This window comes from Tachysurus fulvidraco, chromosome 23 (genome assembly GCF_022655615.1).
Source record: "Tachysurus fulvidraco isolate hzauxx_2018 chromosome 23, HZAU_PFXX_2.0, whole genome shotgun sequence".
NCBI lineage: Eukaryota > Metazoa > Chordata > Actinopteri > Siluriformes > Bagridae > Tachysurus > Tachysurus fulvidraco.
In genome coordinates, this window is record NC_062540.1 from 9,842,540 (window position 1) to 9,857,551 (window position 15,012).

Here is a 15,012-nt window from a genome sequence, read left to right on the forward strand (position 1 = left end):
TCCTTTCTAGAAGAGTGTAAGCTGTAACAGCAAATCTGTAAATCTGTAATAGGATAGGAGTCCACTTTAGTCCATTTGTTATTTGTATCTTTTTTCCATATTAAGAACCAGGTATGTTTATTACTATATGTCTTGCATTCAGAAAAGTTTGCATGCTCATTCCTAGGACATTACAGAGCAATTTTCCATACTGTTCATCATCACTGAAAATGTCATGAAGGTATTTTTTTTATAACGGTGCATGGTATTCTCTTGATTAAACAACAATGAAATGATATTCCACCAATCTTTTCAGTAAAAGTCCATTTCTTAAGAAGGTCTTCACAGTGAAATAATTATTTGAATTCAAGTAAAATCATTTCAAAGTAGATTTTTTTTTGTCGTTGTTGTTTGAATTGAATTTTATTTAGATTAAAAATGTGCATGCACATGTATGCACGTTTAAACTGACAAATCTGCATCAGTAAATGTATTTTTTAAAGTGCCAATACAAAAACAAAAATAAATAAATAAATAAATAATATTGGAATATATAGAAAATTATTTAATATTAGTTAACATTAAACCTCATCATGAATGTGACATTCTAGGAAACTGCCCTATTGACCTGCAGTGCTTTGCTTTATTGCACAACTGTAATCATTAAAAAGAAAAGTTTATTCCCCCAAATTAAAAGGACATAACAACAACAACAACAACAACAACAACAACAACAACAACAACAACAACAATACAGTTCAGTGAGTGTTAGTGCAGTGTTAAGTGGTACTTTGGAAAAGCTAAAATGAGGATAATTAGATTTAGTCTTAGAAACTATTTGTTAGAAATAGTTTGACATCTTTACTAAAGCAGGTAAGTCGATAAACAAGCAGCTGCAGTTTTACTGTGTGGAAGCAAAAAACTGCAAGTCCCACAATTCCTCAGTTCCCAAAAAGACGAGAGCTGCAAAAAGGCAGCGGTTTCCATTCATTTGGGCATCAAGAGAGCGTGAAGAAAAATAACACTACCGCGTTATTCCAATATAAATGGAGGTACGACCTTAAGGAGCAAGATCATTTTAAACATGGCGAAGGATCAAGAAGTCGAACGCATCGCCAAAAAGCTGGACAAAATGGTGCACAAAAACAACACGGTAAGTCGGTCTGGTCGTGAAGCGGCGAAATGTGCAGCAGCATCAGGAAGCAGGTAGCGCTGGGGCGCGTTCAGGTCACATGCACTTTCATCTATGGAGGACATTTCTGGAAAAGCAGTGTTTTGGTTCTGTAGTAACAGCTTGAGGATATTGAGTAGCGGTGAATATTCCAGCCGGCAGCGACTTGGCTCTTGGTGCTTTCTCTGCACCGCAGGTTGAATGCAACATTATAACTCTATCAGATGCCTTCAAAACAGCCGCCATTGCCTCATTACATTATAAGCTACTTAGTGGAATCTCGGAGCTGAGCTTGCTTCATGTGAGGCGTGTTTTTATTGCCCACGGCGGTGTTTTTTTTTTTTTTTTTTTTTTAAAAAGACTTAAAGGTCCACAGAGTTGCGCGTCAGTTTGTCAGTATGTTAGATAAAACAACAACAACTTGTTAATCTTTTATTAGGCCCACGGCATGAACATTTTATCCATGGTGATTGTGGGATGTGTATTGAGGAGCAGATGAGCTAGAAACTGGGTCTTATGCTTCCACAACAAAACTGTGTTTGTTCTCTACATCTCTGCGACCGTTTTACTGTCTAACAAACAGATTAAACCTTAAATCATCTCTTTTAGACAAAACACAGGCTATTTACTTTGTCACCAGTTTAATCCAAGTAGGAATTTACTGGACTTGCAGTAGTGTGTGTGTGTGTGTGTGTGTGTGTGTGTGTGTGTGTGTAGGTTTAAGTAGAGTTTAATTAATACAATTAAAAACACTCTGAGTCACAGGAAGTAGATAAGGTATTAAGGTGACTTCTGGGGACCTGTGATTTGTAGTTTGTACAACAAAATGTTAATAGAGCCTGAAGTTAAGCAGCCGCTATTAAAATTGGTAAATAAAAATCTCCTAAAAAATGTTTTATTCACATTGTTATTGTGTTATTTTAACCTTAGGATGGCGCCATGGACCTTTTAAGGGAATTGAAGAACATGAAGATGTCACTAGAGACCCTGCAGGTAACCTTATTATTATTATTATTATTTCTATTCATTTTTTCTGTTTATTTCTAATAACATTTTTTTGACTCTTGCAATTTGAAAATTCTCCACAGTGAGGTGCCTTTAACACCCTTGTTAACACCCCTATGCAATTCACACAAAACATTTGAACGTTTTTAAAGACTGGATAACTTGGAGGAAAGCATAAATATGTAGAAGTGTAAATAACCAATCCGATTGCAACCCGTAACATTCTGATGGTTGTAGCTAGATAACATTTACACTTTTTATGGCTTTTGGCAGACACCCTTATCTGGAGTGACATCCAAAAGTGCTTTAAAATCTCAAAGCCTTGCCACCTCTGCATTATATATACAGGTATATATATATATATATAATCATAATACTGGTTTATTGGTTAGAAACTAAATTAGTATTAGGCTACAAGGTAGGTTGTCATCATTTGAAAATAGCAGTTACTTATCTGTTCAGACATCTATTGGAAGTTTGTTCTACCACCATGTTTCCAGAACAAAACAGAGCAGAGCCTTGATACATGCATTTATTTAAGCCTGGGAGATGGATAAGTGCTTTAAGGTAGAGCAGATTTGGTCCATTTCTGGCTTTGTATGCAAGCACCTGTGTATTAAATAAAGAAAGCCAGTGGAGGGAGCGTAACAGTGGTGTAGAACAGGAGATCTTTGGGAAAGTTGCAGAACTGACAGGAGCAAGCAGTACTCCAGTCTCGAACCGACAAGGGGCTGAACAAGCTTCTGTGTGGATAGAAATGTATGATCCCCTTCTAATGATATAATGGAGAAATTGACATTAGCTTGTAAGTTTAGCAGTTAGAGTTGCAGTCACAGAAGGTGATATTTGAGAGTGGCTTCTTTACACATCTGTTGTACTAACTCGGGACTAGGAAATGAAAACTACAGTGAGGACAAGAAGGGACAGAATTGCTGAGCGTCCAATATGGGTATTAAACAAGCAGCACCTATTGTTTCTACTTCTTTTTTTCCATCATCATACTGAAGATTTCAAGTTGTATCCTTTTCTTTCATTCTTTTTCTTTCTTTCTTTCTTTTTCTATTTGTTTGTTTGTTTGTTTATTTATTTATTTATTTATTTGCTTGTTTATTTATTTATTTATTTAGCTAGCTAGCAATCACATGAGGCTCTTATCCAAAAGATGGTCATGGTTTGACTTAACTGAAAGACATGATGGGAAATATCATGGTGCTCCCTTCACATTGCAGTGCTGCTTTCTACTGGTAGGCTATAAAAATGCTTTGTGAACTGTTTTGATAATTTAAGAAGTCAGGCATGATTAGATGTAGTGCTATATCACCAGATTTATTGGTTATTTAAAATGTTACACAGAGAGAAAGAGAGACAGAGATCTCAGAGAGAGAAAGAGAGAAAGATCTCAAAAACAACTTCTGTGCCACAAGTGTGAATCTTAATGAATAATGTGAGTAATGTTGCCAGAATTCTGTGTATGTAGTTTTGAACGTAGTAATATGTATTTGTCTTTAGAGTAAGGCTGCCGATTTATGTAATCTACAGTCAGTGTGATTAATTACATAGTCAATAAAAATTCAACATCTTCCTTCATATAATTTTAATTATAACATTGCTGTAAAAAAAGAACCTTCCATGTTTAAAAGGGTATAAATGTAAGTAGTGCATCTAAGCTGTTATTGAATACAGTGACATCACAGTGTAGATACTGCTGATTTGTTGAGATCTGCAGGTTCTCATTAGAGAGGAGAAGAATATCTAGGGCCTTCTAATGCTTTATGATTTTATGCACGTTATGTAGGAACTCTGTAGGGAAAGGTTTGGGTCTTGCTTATTTGCACTGAAATTGTGAATGTTGTGTAAAAAAACTAGTAATGGCTAAGTGGAATGAGTGATAATTAGCGATCTGCACAGAAACGACAAAATACATCACATTGTTTAGTATATTTTATTCAAATGTAATCTATTAAATAAATTATTTTTTTCCAAGTTTAGGAGGTTTTTGGTGACAGATGCTCAAGGTGGCTCTGGAATAAAAAGAGGGAGTAACCTAGAAGAAAAAAAAACAGGTTGTGGTTGGATCTTCCAGTATGTCAAAGATCCAAACAACATTCAAAAAGTTCACTGATCACAGAGTGGTGCCAGACTTTTGATCTAAACTGCATTGAAAACTTGTTTGAGGAGCTAAAAGTCCACAAGAGAAGAGCGAAGACCTAGAGATTGTGTAGTAAGGCTTACTTTCAGAATCCTTGCTTTTTTCCTACAATCCCATTATGCATGAAAATAGAAGTATTAAATGTGGGTGTGGCAATAATTGTGCCATGGTTTTGTTAAATATTTTTTTGATAAGGTTTTTTTTTCTGAGGGTGAATGCAAATTGAAACTTAAATTAAAGGTTAGATTTCACTCGTTTTTTTGTTTTTTAGGGATTTTCGGTTTGTCACAGATTAATCAGTCTCTTTTTTTAAGTTTTATTTTATCATCTACTGTTTCTTTTTAATGTAATCTTCAATATTCATTTTGACAGTTGGACTCAAACACTGATGTTTGAATTTCTAAGTCTGTATACTTTACTTTGTGTTTAGTCCACACGGATTGGGATGTCCGTGAATGCTGTGAGGAAGCACAGTTCAGACGAGGAAGTACAGACTCTGGCGAAGTCCCTCATCAAGGCCTGGAAAAAACTGCTTGGTACATTTCGGTTATTTTTCTCCCTGCCGTTTCTGTTGTAAAATCATGTTCCTGTTAGCAACTAAGGCCATTTGTTTTACTGAAAGATTAAAAACGTTCTGATTGTTCATGTATATTACATGCGTGGATGTTAAATTGTCCATCCCTGCCTTCGTAGATGGCTCTGAGGGCAAGACAGAAGAAAAGAAAAAGGTACCTCCCCCTCTTCAGTCATCATCAAAAGACAGACCAGGATCAAGTGACTTCAGGTGCATGCATGTGTGTTTTGTGTGAAGCATGAAAATCATTTCAGATAAAATATTTTCATGAACAGTTTTCATGTTTGATTTTAAATGGTCAACTAAACATTGTAGATTTGAAACTTAAATTCATATATTTCAAACATGATGTAGGGGTGCCAATTCTGCTGCATATGTTTTCATAGGATACAGTATGTATTATTGTTTTAAATGTGTTTAAAGTTTGTCGTGAGTGGAATATTTGAATCGCTGTGTGCTAATTGGTTAACATTGTTTTTTTCCCCAAGTAAGAGACCAGAGACGCCAAAGACTCCCACCACCTCTACAACCCCTACAACCCCTACAACCCCAACAACCCCTAAGATGACCTCGTTCCCCCCTCCTCAAGTAACAACTGACAGTGTACGCAATAAATGCAGAGAGCTCCTCGTCTCAGCCCTGCAGACGGACGGTAAGTCAAATCAGCACTGTTGTGGTCAGGTCAGTGATTGTATATTTAATATTTTATTATTTTTATTACAGCTTTCATTAGATCAGTATCATTACGCATAGAGGATGATTTTGGTTCTCAGTCCTTGGACCTGGAGTAACCCTGCCTTGTACATTTCCTTGTGTCTTAGGATGCCTTCACAAATAATGTTTAGCCTATTAGAATAAAACCTTTTTGTTTTTTCCATCGCTGTGTTTCTGACCAATGAATAAAAGTTTTGTGTGTATGTTTTCAGACAAAAACCCTCCACAGCAAAAGTCCACCCAACATTTGCTTCCATAGTATGAAACCAAACAAAATGTATACATTTTTTTTTCTGTATTCTAATTTTTTTTTTTTTTTTTTTTTTTTTTTTTTACAGATGATTTCAAAACAATTGGAGCAGATTGTGAAGCTTTGGCAGCAGAGATTGAAGATTATATCCTTCTGTTCTCACAAAATCTTATCTTGAAGCTTTTGTGTTTTGTATCTCTGAGCTGGATAGAACTGTTCGAGACTGTGGAATACCTTGAGTTCTGAAATATTGTTTGGAAGAAAAGGAGGGCCTCTAGCTGTATACAGTGTAGGTCTACCTTGAAATAATCTCTGTGCTTTCTTAACTGACCTTTTTTTACTCATCTACAAAGAGTTTAAATCCACTGACATGAAGTATAAGGCTCGGTTGAGGAGCCGCATCTCCAACCTGAAAGACCAGAAGAATCCTGACCTGCGCCGAAACGTGCTGTGTGGCAACATCAGCTCCGAACGCATTGCCTCCATGACTGCAGAGGTGCATTTTTGCCTGCATCATAACCATGTCTGAGCATGTATTGTTCATTCATGTTGTGTCCGTGTAAAATTCCTGCAATTTTCTCCCCTGGCGTGTGTGTGTGTGTGGTTTGCAGGAGATGGCAAGTGCTGAGCTGAAAGAGATAAGGAAGGCACTAACTAAAGAGTCCATTCGGGAGCACCAGCTCTCTAAAGTAGGCGGCACTGAGACTGACATGTTTGTCTGTGGAAAGTGCAAGGGCAAGAGCTGCACCTACACACAGGTAAAGAGCCACACCTGCATGCATGAATTTTATTGTTATTAAACAGCTGTTGCGCAGACTATTTACCCACTTACAATTATGCAAAAAATACATTTAAACAAGTGCCTAAATATATGATTTCTTTATAGTATTAGATCTTTTTTTTGGTTGACTCTCTCTCTTTAATTGTATTGCGTGACATAGAGGCAAAGAACCACTTTGTCGTCACTGATGTTTGTAGTCCTAAATTTAATGGAAGCAATGCAAATTACAGTTCATACTTTTCAGTTATTGTATGTGTTTGATTTAGAATTCAGAGATAAAGTAGTGTGATAAGATTATATTATTGGAATGAATTTAAATAAATAATAGTTTAAAAGTTTAAATAAATGATTAAAATTTAATTATGTAGCTAATTAGCAAATGCTTACAATGAACGACTCGTTGTACAATACAACAATTGTAACCATATCACAGTTGTTACAATTGTTTATAAGCAGCACATTAATTTAGAATGATGGTAAAACTGATTTGGAGCTACTTGTGCATTCAGCGGTTTGAACAAACATCATGCCAAGCAGAATCTTTTCACCATGTGTAAATGTTGCGCTACAGGTATCTAGGAAGGCTTTTAAATAGATTTTGTAGCATGAATGTGAGGATTTGCCCATTCCGATCACAAGAGCATTAGTGAGATCAGGCACTGATTTCAGTTAGGGTGCCTGGTACATCCAGTTTATTCCACAGGTGTTCAGTGGGGTTGGGACTCTGTGAAGACCACTCTGGTTCTTCCATTCCAGCCTTGTCAAACCGTGTCTTCATGGCTCTCACGTTTTTGGACTTTGAGCCGCTTGGTTTCTGTGAAGGGAAATCTCAATGCTTCAACATACAAAAAACATTCTAGACAAGTGTGTGCTTTATGTGGCAGCAGTTTGGGGAAGAACCACATATGGGTGTGATGGTCAGGTGTCCACACACTTTTGTCCAAATAGTGTAAATTAAAGGAAAGTATAAATGGATCATAAAAATTATATAATAGTGTTATAAAATACCACAATCTTAAGAAATTGTTTAAATAATTTTTGAAAATAATTTAGTTTCTTAAAAGATTGTGGTATTTTATAATACTATTATAATGCACTTACACTAAACATTTTAAACGAACAACTACTTACATATAATTTGGCTTGATTTTATTACCATTTTAATTTGAAAAGAAAGCAACCTTAAAATGCCTACTTTAGTTGCGACCATACTTTACAGGGCATCAGAAATGACTAGCTAGGAATCTTTGCTTAAGAGTGCTTTAGGACCAATCTCAGCAACATTGAGCAAGGAAAATACAACAACTTTTATCTTAGAGAGGAGGAGGGGCTTAACCCCATTTCATTTACATTTACAGCATTTGGCAGATGCCCTTATCCAGAGCGACGTACATACAGCGGGTAAAGTAAGTATTGAACACGCGTCACCATTTTTCTCAGTAAATTTATTTCTAAAGGTGCAATTGACATGAAATTTTCACCAGATGTTGGTAACAACCCATCCAATCTAAACATGCAAAGAAATCAAACCATAGATGTCCGTAAATTAAGTTATGTTTAATAATGTTAAATGAAACAGGGAAAATGTATTGAACACGCTTACTGAAACATATTTAATACTTTGTACAAAAGCCTTTGTTGGTAATGACCGCTTCAAGACACCTCCTGTATGGAGAAATGAGTTGCATGCATTGCTGAGGTGTGATTTTGGCCCGTTCTTCCACACAAACAGTCTTCAAATCTTGAAGGTTCTGTGGGCCTCTTCTATGAACTCTGATCTTTAGTTCTTTCCATAGATTTTCAATTGGATTCAAGTCAGGTGATTGGCTGGGCCATTCTAGCACTTCGTTTGGGATCATTGCTGAAATGTCCACCCTTGTTTCATCGTCATCATCCTGGTAGATGGCAGCGGATTTTTATCTAGAATGTCTCTGTACATTTTCCCATTCATCCTTCTTTCAATTAAATGAAGCTTGCCAGTACCGTATGCTGAAAAACAGCTTCACACCATGATGTTCCCACCTCCAAACTTTACTGTTGGTATGGTGTTTTTGGGGTGATGTGCAGTGTCATTCCTCCTCCAAACATGGTGTGTATTATGGCATCCAAAGAGTTTCAATTTTGGTCTCATCTGACCAGACTATATTCTCCCAGTATTTCACAGGCTTGTCCAAATGTTGTGCAGCAAACTTTAAGCTTCAACATGCCTTTAACAGTGGAGTCTTGCGTGTGTAGCGTGCATACAGCCCATGGTGGTTGAGTGCATTACTTACAGTATTGTTTTCTTTGAAACAACTGTACCTGCTGATTCCAGGTCTTTCTGAAGCTGTCCGCAAGTGATCCTTGGCTCTTGGACAACACTTCTGATAATTCTTTTCACTCCTCTGTCAGAAATCTTGTGAGGAGCACCTGGTCATGGCCTGTTTATGGTGAAATGATGTTCTTTGCACTCACGGATTATGGCCCCAACACTGCTCACTGGAACATTCAGAAGTTTTGAAATCCTTCTGTAACCAATGCCATCAGAATGTTTTGCAACAATAAGGTTGCGAAGGTCGTGAGAGAGTTCTTTGCTTTTACCAATCATGAGATGTTTCTTGTGTGATACCTTGGTAACGAGGCCTATACAGTAAAAACAGTCTTAAACAGTCTTATACAGTCTTAAATTGATATGCCTGTCCATTAATTTGTTCTTCAATCAAAATGCGCTCGCAGCGGCAATGGCATTAATTTGTTTCGCCTGTTGTAGTTTTGTATGAGGAATCTGAGTGATATCACAGCGTTCCAGAACTACAAGGTCCATGCGGCAGCATACAGACTTGTCGGAAGGACTTTCACAGAAACCCGCGCGAACTCCGAACATACTGTATCATACTGAGTCATTGCTTAGTTTAATTGAAATCATCCTGGCTATCACAATGGGAAAATGTACCTTTAACGATCTGTGGGTCAAAGACGGTGCATTTGGTAGCTGGCTCAAGCCCATCACTAACAATCGGTGTCAAGCCTATTGCACTCTGTGTAAGAAGATGTTGGAGCTGTCTAGTTTAGGCATAAAAGCCTTGAAGTCGCATGCAAAGTCGGAAAAGCATATCATTGCTAAAATAATAGACTTTTGAAAGGAATTTTAATGACTGAAGTTATTTATCGTAATTCATGTAGGTCATAAATTCAAATCATAATGGTCATAAAAAGGTCTTAAAAAGTCTTAAATTTGACTGACTAAACCCTGCAGAAACCCTGTCTTGGCTTTTCATGCCTTTTTGCATCTCCTTTTCTTCATGTGTTCAATACTTTTTCCATGTGTCATTTAACATTATTAAACATAGCTTAATTTATGGACATCTATGGTTTGATTTTTTTTCATGTGTGGATTGAATTGGTTGTTACCAACATCTGGTGAAAATTTCATGTCAATAGCACCTTTTAGAAATAAATTTACTGAGAAAAATGGTGATGTGTTCAATACTTATTTTACCTGCTTAAATCTCTAGCATTGAATACATTAATGCTGGCTCACTAGGTTACATACTTAAGATACCATGAGTTTAAAACATTTGCTCAAAGTTATAAAAGGGTCAGTTTTTTTTATGCAAAAGATGGGAAAGAAGTGCTAGTTGAAGTTTTTCCTGAATAAGTAGATCTTCAACCGCCGCTTGAAAATAGCCAATGACTCAGTTGTCCGGACCTCTAGGGGAAGTTCATTCCACCACCTTGGTGCCAGAACAGTGAAGAGTCTTGTAGTATACTTGCCTCCTACCCTGAGAGATGGTGGAACCAGTCGAGCAGTGTTAGTAGATCGTAGGGTGCGGGTTGCAGTGCGAGGAGTGATGAGGGCTTTTGAGGTAAGAGGTAGCTGGTCCATTTTTGGCTTTGCAGGCCAGCATCAGTGTTTTGAATCGGATGTGTGCAGCAACCGGAAGCCAGTGGAGGGATCGCAGCAGCGGGGTGGTATGCGAGAACTTTGGCGGGTTGAAAAGAAGCCGGGCAGCTGCATTTTGGATCATTTGCAGAGGATGTGTTGCGTTCATAGGTAGACCTGCCAGCAGTGCTTTGCAGTAATCCAGTCTAGAAATGACAAGAGACTGAACAAGTACCTGGCCAGTCTGTGTGGACAAAAATAGCCGAATCCTTCTAATGTTGTAGAGAAGAAACCGACATGAGTAAGACACATTAGCAACTTGAGAAGAAAAGGACAGTTGATTGTCCATGGTTACCCCAAGGTTGTGAGCTGTGGCTGAAGGGGAGATTAGATCGTTGTGCATGGATATAGCAAGATCATGACCTGGGATGAATCACCTGGGATAAACAGCAGTTCAGTTTTGCTAGGATTGAGCTTTAACTGATGAGCAGTCATCCATGATGAAATTTGTGCCAGACATGCTGAGATCCGACCAGAAGCTGTGGTATCTGAGGGTAGGAAAGAGAAAAGTTGTGTATCATCAGCATAGCAGTGGTAAGAGAACCCATGTGAGGAAATAACTTCACCAAGAGAGTGAGTATACAGGGAGAAAAGAAGAGGACCAAGTACTGAGCCCTGTGGGACGCCAGTGGAGAGTCTGCGTGGAGCAGATGTCACTCCCCTCCATGTTACCTGATATAAGCATCCTTCAAGGTAGGAAGCGAACCATTCCCAAACTGATCCTCAAATCCCAAGACTCCTGAGGGTGGATAAGAGAGTCTTGTGGTTGACTGTATCAAACGCTGCTGAAAGGTCAAGGAGGATAAGGACGGAATGATGGTTTGGCTGATCTAGCAGCATGTAGTTTCTCAGAGACATCCAAAAGGGCTGGCTCTGTGGAATGAGCTGCTTTAAAGCCAGACTGGTTGGGATCTTGGAGGTTGTTCTGTGAGAGATAGACAGACTTTCTTTTGAAAGAAATGAGAGACGTGATACCGGTCTGTAGTTACTGATGTCTGATTGACCCAGAGCAGGTTTCTTTAGGATAGGAATAACCCTTGCTCTCGAAAGTAGTTGGTACCTGGCCAGATGCTATGGATCTATTGATGATAGTGGTAATGAAGGGCAGAAGGTCTTGCGAGATGGTCTGGAGCATAGTGGAAGGGAGTGGATCCAATGGGCAGGTGGTAGGATTCCAGGACTGGATAAGTTGTAAAATCTCTTCTGCTGCTACAGTTGAGAAATGTGACAACGAAGGTGTAGGGGAATCCATACTTTGAGATGTAAGTGCAGTCGGTGCTGAAGTGAAGGTCTGGCAGATTTCTTCAATCTTCTCCTGGTAGAAAGAAGCAAAGTCTTCTGCAGTCAGGGAGGATGAAGGAGGAGGAGCCGGGCTGTTGAGCTGAGAAGAGATGATGTGGAATTTACGAGGGTCATGTGAGGAAGCTTCAAGCTTTTCCTTGTAGTAGGAAGTCTTGGAAGAAGTCACATCTGAGGAGAACTTGGCAAGGAGTGTTCGGTAAGAATCAAGATCTGCATCAAGTTGTGATTTCTTCCACTTTCTCTCGGATGATCTTAGCTCTCTTCAATTGTTGCGCAGCATATCTGAAAGCCAAGGAGTAGAACAAGAAGTTTTCTTGGGTTTAGTGGACATAGGGCAGAGGAAGTCCATAGTTGAAGAAAGTGATGAAAGGAAAGTATCTGTGGCTGATTCCAAGGGTAGTGAGGAAAACGGCTTAGGATTAGGAAGAGAAGAATGAGCGCCAGAAGCTACAGAAGAAGGGGAGACAGGGTGGAGGTTGCGGTGGGTAAGAGCGAGGGGGTGAGAGGCATTTTTAGGTAGGGTAGGGAGATTGATGGTGAAGGATACCAGGTGATGATCGGAGACGTGTAGTGGGGTAGCAGTCACTTCTGTAGCTGGAGAAGGACGGGTGAAAACCAGGTCCAGGACATTGCCTCCTTTGTGTGTGGGGATGTAGCTGTTGAATGTCAGGGCGAATGAGTCGAGAAGAGTCAGGAGCGAAGAAGATTGAAGCTTGTCAGAGGGGAGGTTGAAGTCACCAAGCACCATCAGAGGGGACCTATCAGAAGGGAAAACACTAAGCAGTGTGTCCATTTCTTCCAGGAAGTCTCCTAGGGGACCAGGAGGGCGGTAAACAACAATGATAACAAGGTTGATTGTAGAGGAAACAGAAATGGCATGGAATTCAAAAGAGGAAATGGTTAAATGAGACAGGAGTAGAGGTGTAAAGCACCATTTCTTTGACAACAATAAAACTGTACCACCACCTCTGCCTGTTTCTCTTGGTGAGTGAGAGAAAGCATAGGCAGAGGATAAAGCAGCTGGTGTAGCAGTGTTCTGTGGGGATATCCAGGTTTTTGTTAGCGCAAGAAAATCAAAGGAGTAATGGGTAGTTAAAGCAGAGATAAATCAGCTTTCTTTACAGCAAACTGGCAATTCCAGAGCCCACCTACCACCACTGTTTGAGACTTACACAACAGAGGAGCGCAGATGAGGTTACTGGGATTGTGACCTCTGCTCTGTAGACGAGAGCGTCTGCGACAGTAGGAATTGAGTACAGAGATGGGTTTGAGGCACATTACTAGGAATGACGCATTCTTTTGAAGACGTTGATTGGTTGTCCAATAAAAAAATCCATATTTTATATTATTCAAATATAATATATGCAGTAATGATATTACTCCTCACTACTCCTAAGACTTTTTGACCTTCAGAGCTCTTTTAAGGATTTTATCTTTACTAGGATCTTCTCTTTAATATTTTAGGAAAACTGCCACATTTCTAAGAATTTTCTTAGAATTTCGTCATTCGACAAGAAGCTCTTTGCACTATGAATTTTCTCTTTTACTTTCAGTCACATTGCACTATGAATTTTCCCTTTCACTTTCATTGTACAGCCCCTGTATGTGTCTTCATGGGAATCTTATATGCTTATATTATTGTCAGTTTGAGTAGTTTTCAACAAAAAAGAAGCACAAAAAAAATGCAGCGAAATAAATAAAGCACTATTGGCCACAACAATCATGGAGGGACTGAACCCAGAAGCAAGTCACAAATCTGCCTGGTTTCTAAGGTTGCAGTTTACCTATCATTAAATAAAGCACTTGTCTAAATATGCAGCAGTATTTCTCTCACCTGCCTAAATTCACTCTGTATGTTGTTGGAGAGCTAAACACATTGACAAGTATGTTCACACTCCTCTGCCCTGGGCAGGCCTGCACAGGCCTCTAATTTCCTGATACACTGATGGCAGTAAGACCCCCTGACACTAATGCTGGAGTGTGTTCCTGCATGGAAAGCAGGAATTATTAACGTGTTGGGACTGCTGGGACTGAGCACTCAACACATTCTCACTTTATACAGGTTCAGACTCGCAGTGCTGATGAACCCATGACCACGTTTGTGATGTGCAACGATTGTGGCAACCGGTGGAAGGTAAGAGCAACTCCTAACACATAAAATAGTCTTCATACGCACTGCAAAATAAGTGTTACAAGTTTTCTGTGACCTACAATAACCTGAAAACCATCTAAATAAAATTAGTATAGTTACTGAGTTGATGAAGCCACATGGTGGCACTGTTTGCTCAGTGTAAATGAACTTAAGCAGGCTTCTAGTTAAATAAATGAATGTGCTAGGTTAAAAAGGCAGTATCTTTTTTTTTATGAATCAGTTATAGATATAAATTTAATGCTTTTGCCTGAATAACATCTCTCTCTCTCTCCTTTATCTCATTTTAGTTTTGTTAAAAAGCATCCGGATTCTTCATGTAATCAAGTTATAGATAAACATTGTGAGAAGGTACTTTTGTTACTTTTTTTTCCAGAAGAAATGCCATTTTTATACTCATTTCATAGCTTTGTAATATATTCTGTATGCATATTGCTGTATATGCAAGAAAAAGGCGTTTGATGTACATTTTATTTTATAGCATTTTTTTTGTACTGAGAGTATGTTCATTACATTTATGCGCTTGAGTTAACTGGACTTTGTAAGTCAGCATTAGCTCATTTGATACTGCTTTCTGCCCCCTATGAAGCACTCTTTTTGTGCCTTTTGTGCTTACAATGCCAAGACTGTCACGCTTAAAGATTTGTATAAAATTCTTTTGCACATCAGTAAGATTTTGTAAAAGTGTGTTGTTGATAGACATGCCCATAATGCATTTGGTAACCTTTATTATTTTACACTTTATTTGGATAGTCATTTGTAGATGCTTAATGAATTTCCAGTGATTATCTAAGAAACGAACAGTTCTAAGTATAGCCTGAAATATATTTAGTCAACTGAGAAAGAACTGATTAGACTGTCAGCATCATAGTTCATCTATAGGAGACCTTCCAGATAAAGTGGTACTTTTTTCTTCTGCAGCTGATTCATGTGTGAAATGTGGATCTGACTGATAAGATTTAACATGTATGATAAACTTGTAGACCTGTTGGTCTCAATAAATTTGGAGAAAGATA

The 15,012-nt window shown here is 38.4% G+C and overlaps 1 protein-coding gene across 8 annotated transcripts; it reads left to right on the forward strand.

Annotated features, from left to right (window-relative positions):
* The first annotated feature begins 769 nt into the window (after positions 1-769).
* tcea2 (transcription elongation factor A (SII), 2) lies at positions 770-15,012 on the forward strand. 8 transcript variants are annotated; one of them, XM_027145305.2, is made up of 10 exons: positions 770-1,132; positions 2,081-2,143; positions 4,735-4,840; positions 4,998-5,088; positions 5,367-5,530; positions 5,931-5,987; positions 6,184-6,338; positions 6,454-6,600; positions 13,910-13,981; positions 14,287-15,012. In XM_027145305.2, exons 1-10 carry the CDS (start codon positions 1,064-1,066, stop codon positions 14,293-14,295), a joined length of 933 nt encoding a protein of 310 aa, XP_027001106.1. In that variant the 5' UTR covers positions 770-1,063; the 3' UTR covers positions 14,296-15,012. The 8 variants fall into 8 exon arrangements, with proteins under 8 accessions (XP_027001106.1, XP_027001108.1, XP_027001107.1 ...); XM_027145307.2 differs by lacking the exon at positions 770-1,132 and adding an exon at positions 1,137-1,185; XM_027145306.2 differs by lacking the exon at positions 770-1,132 and adding an exon at positions 1,139-1,206.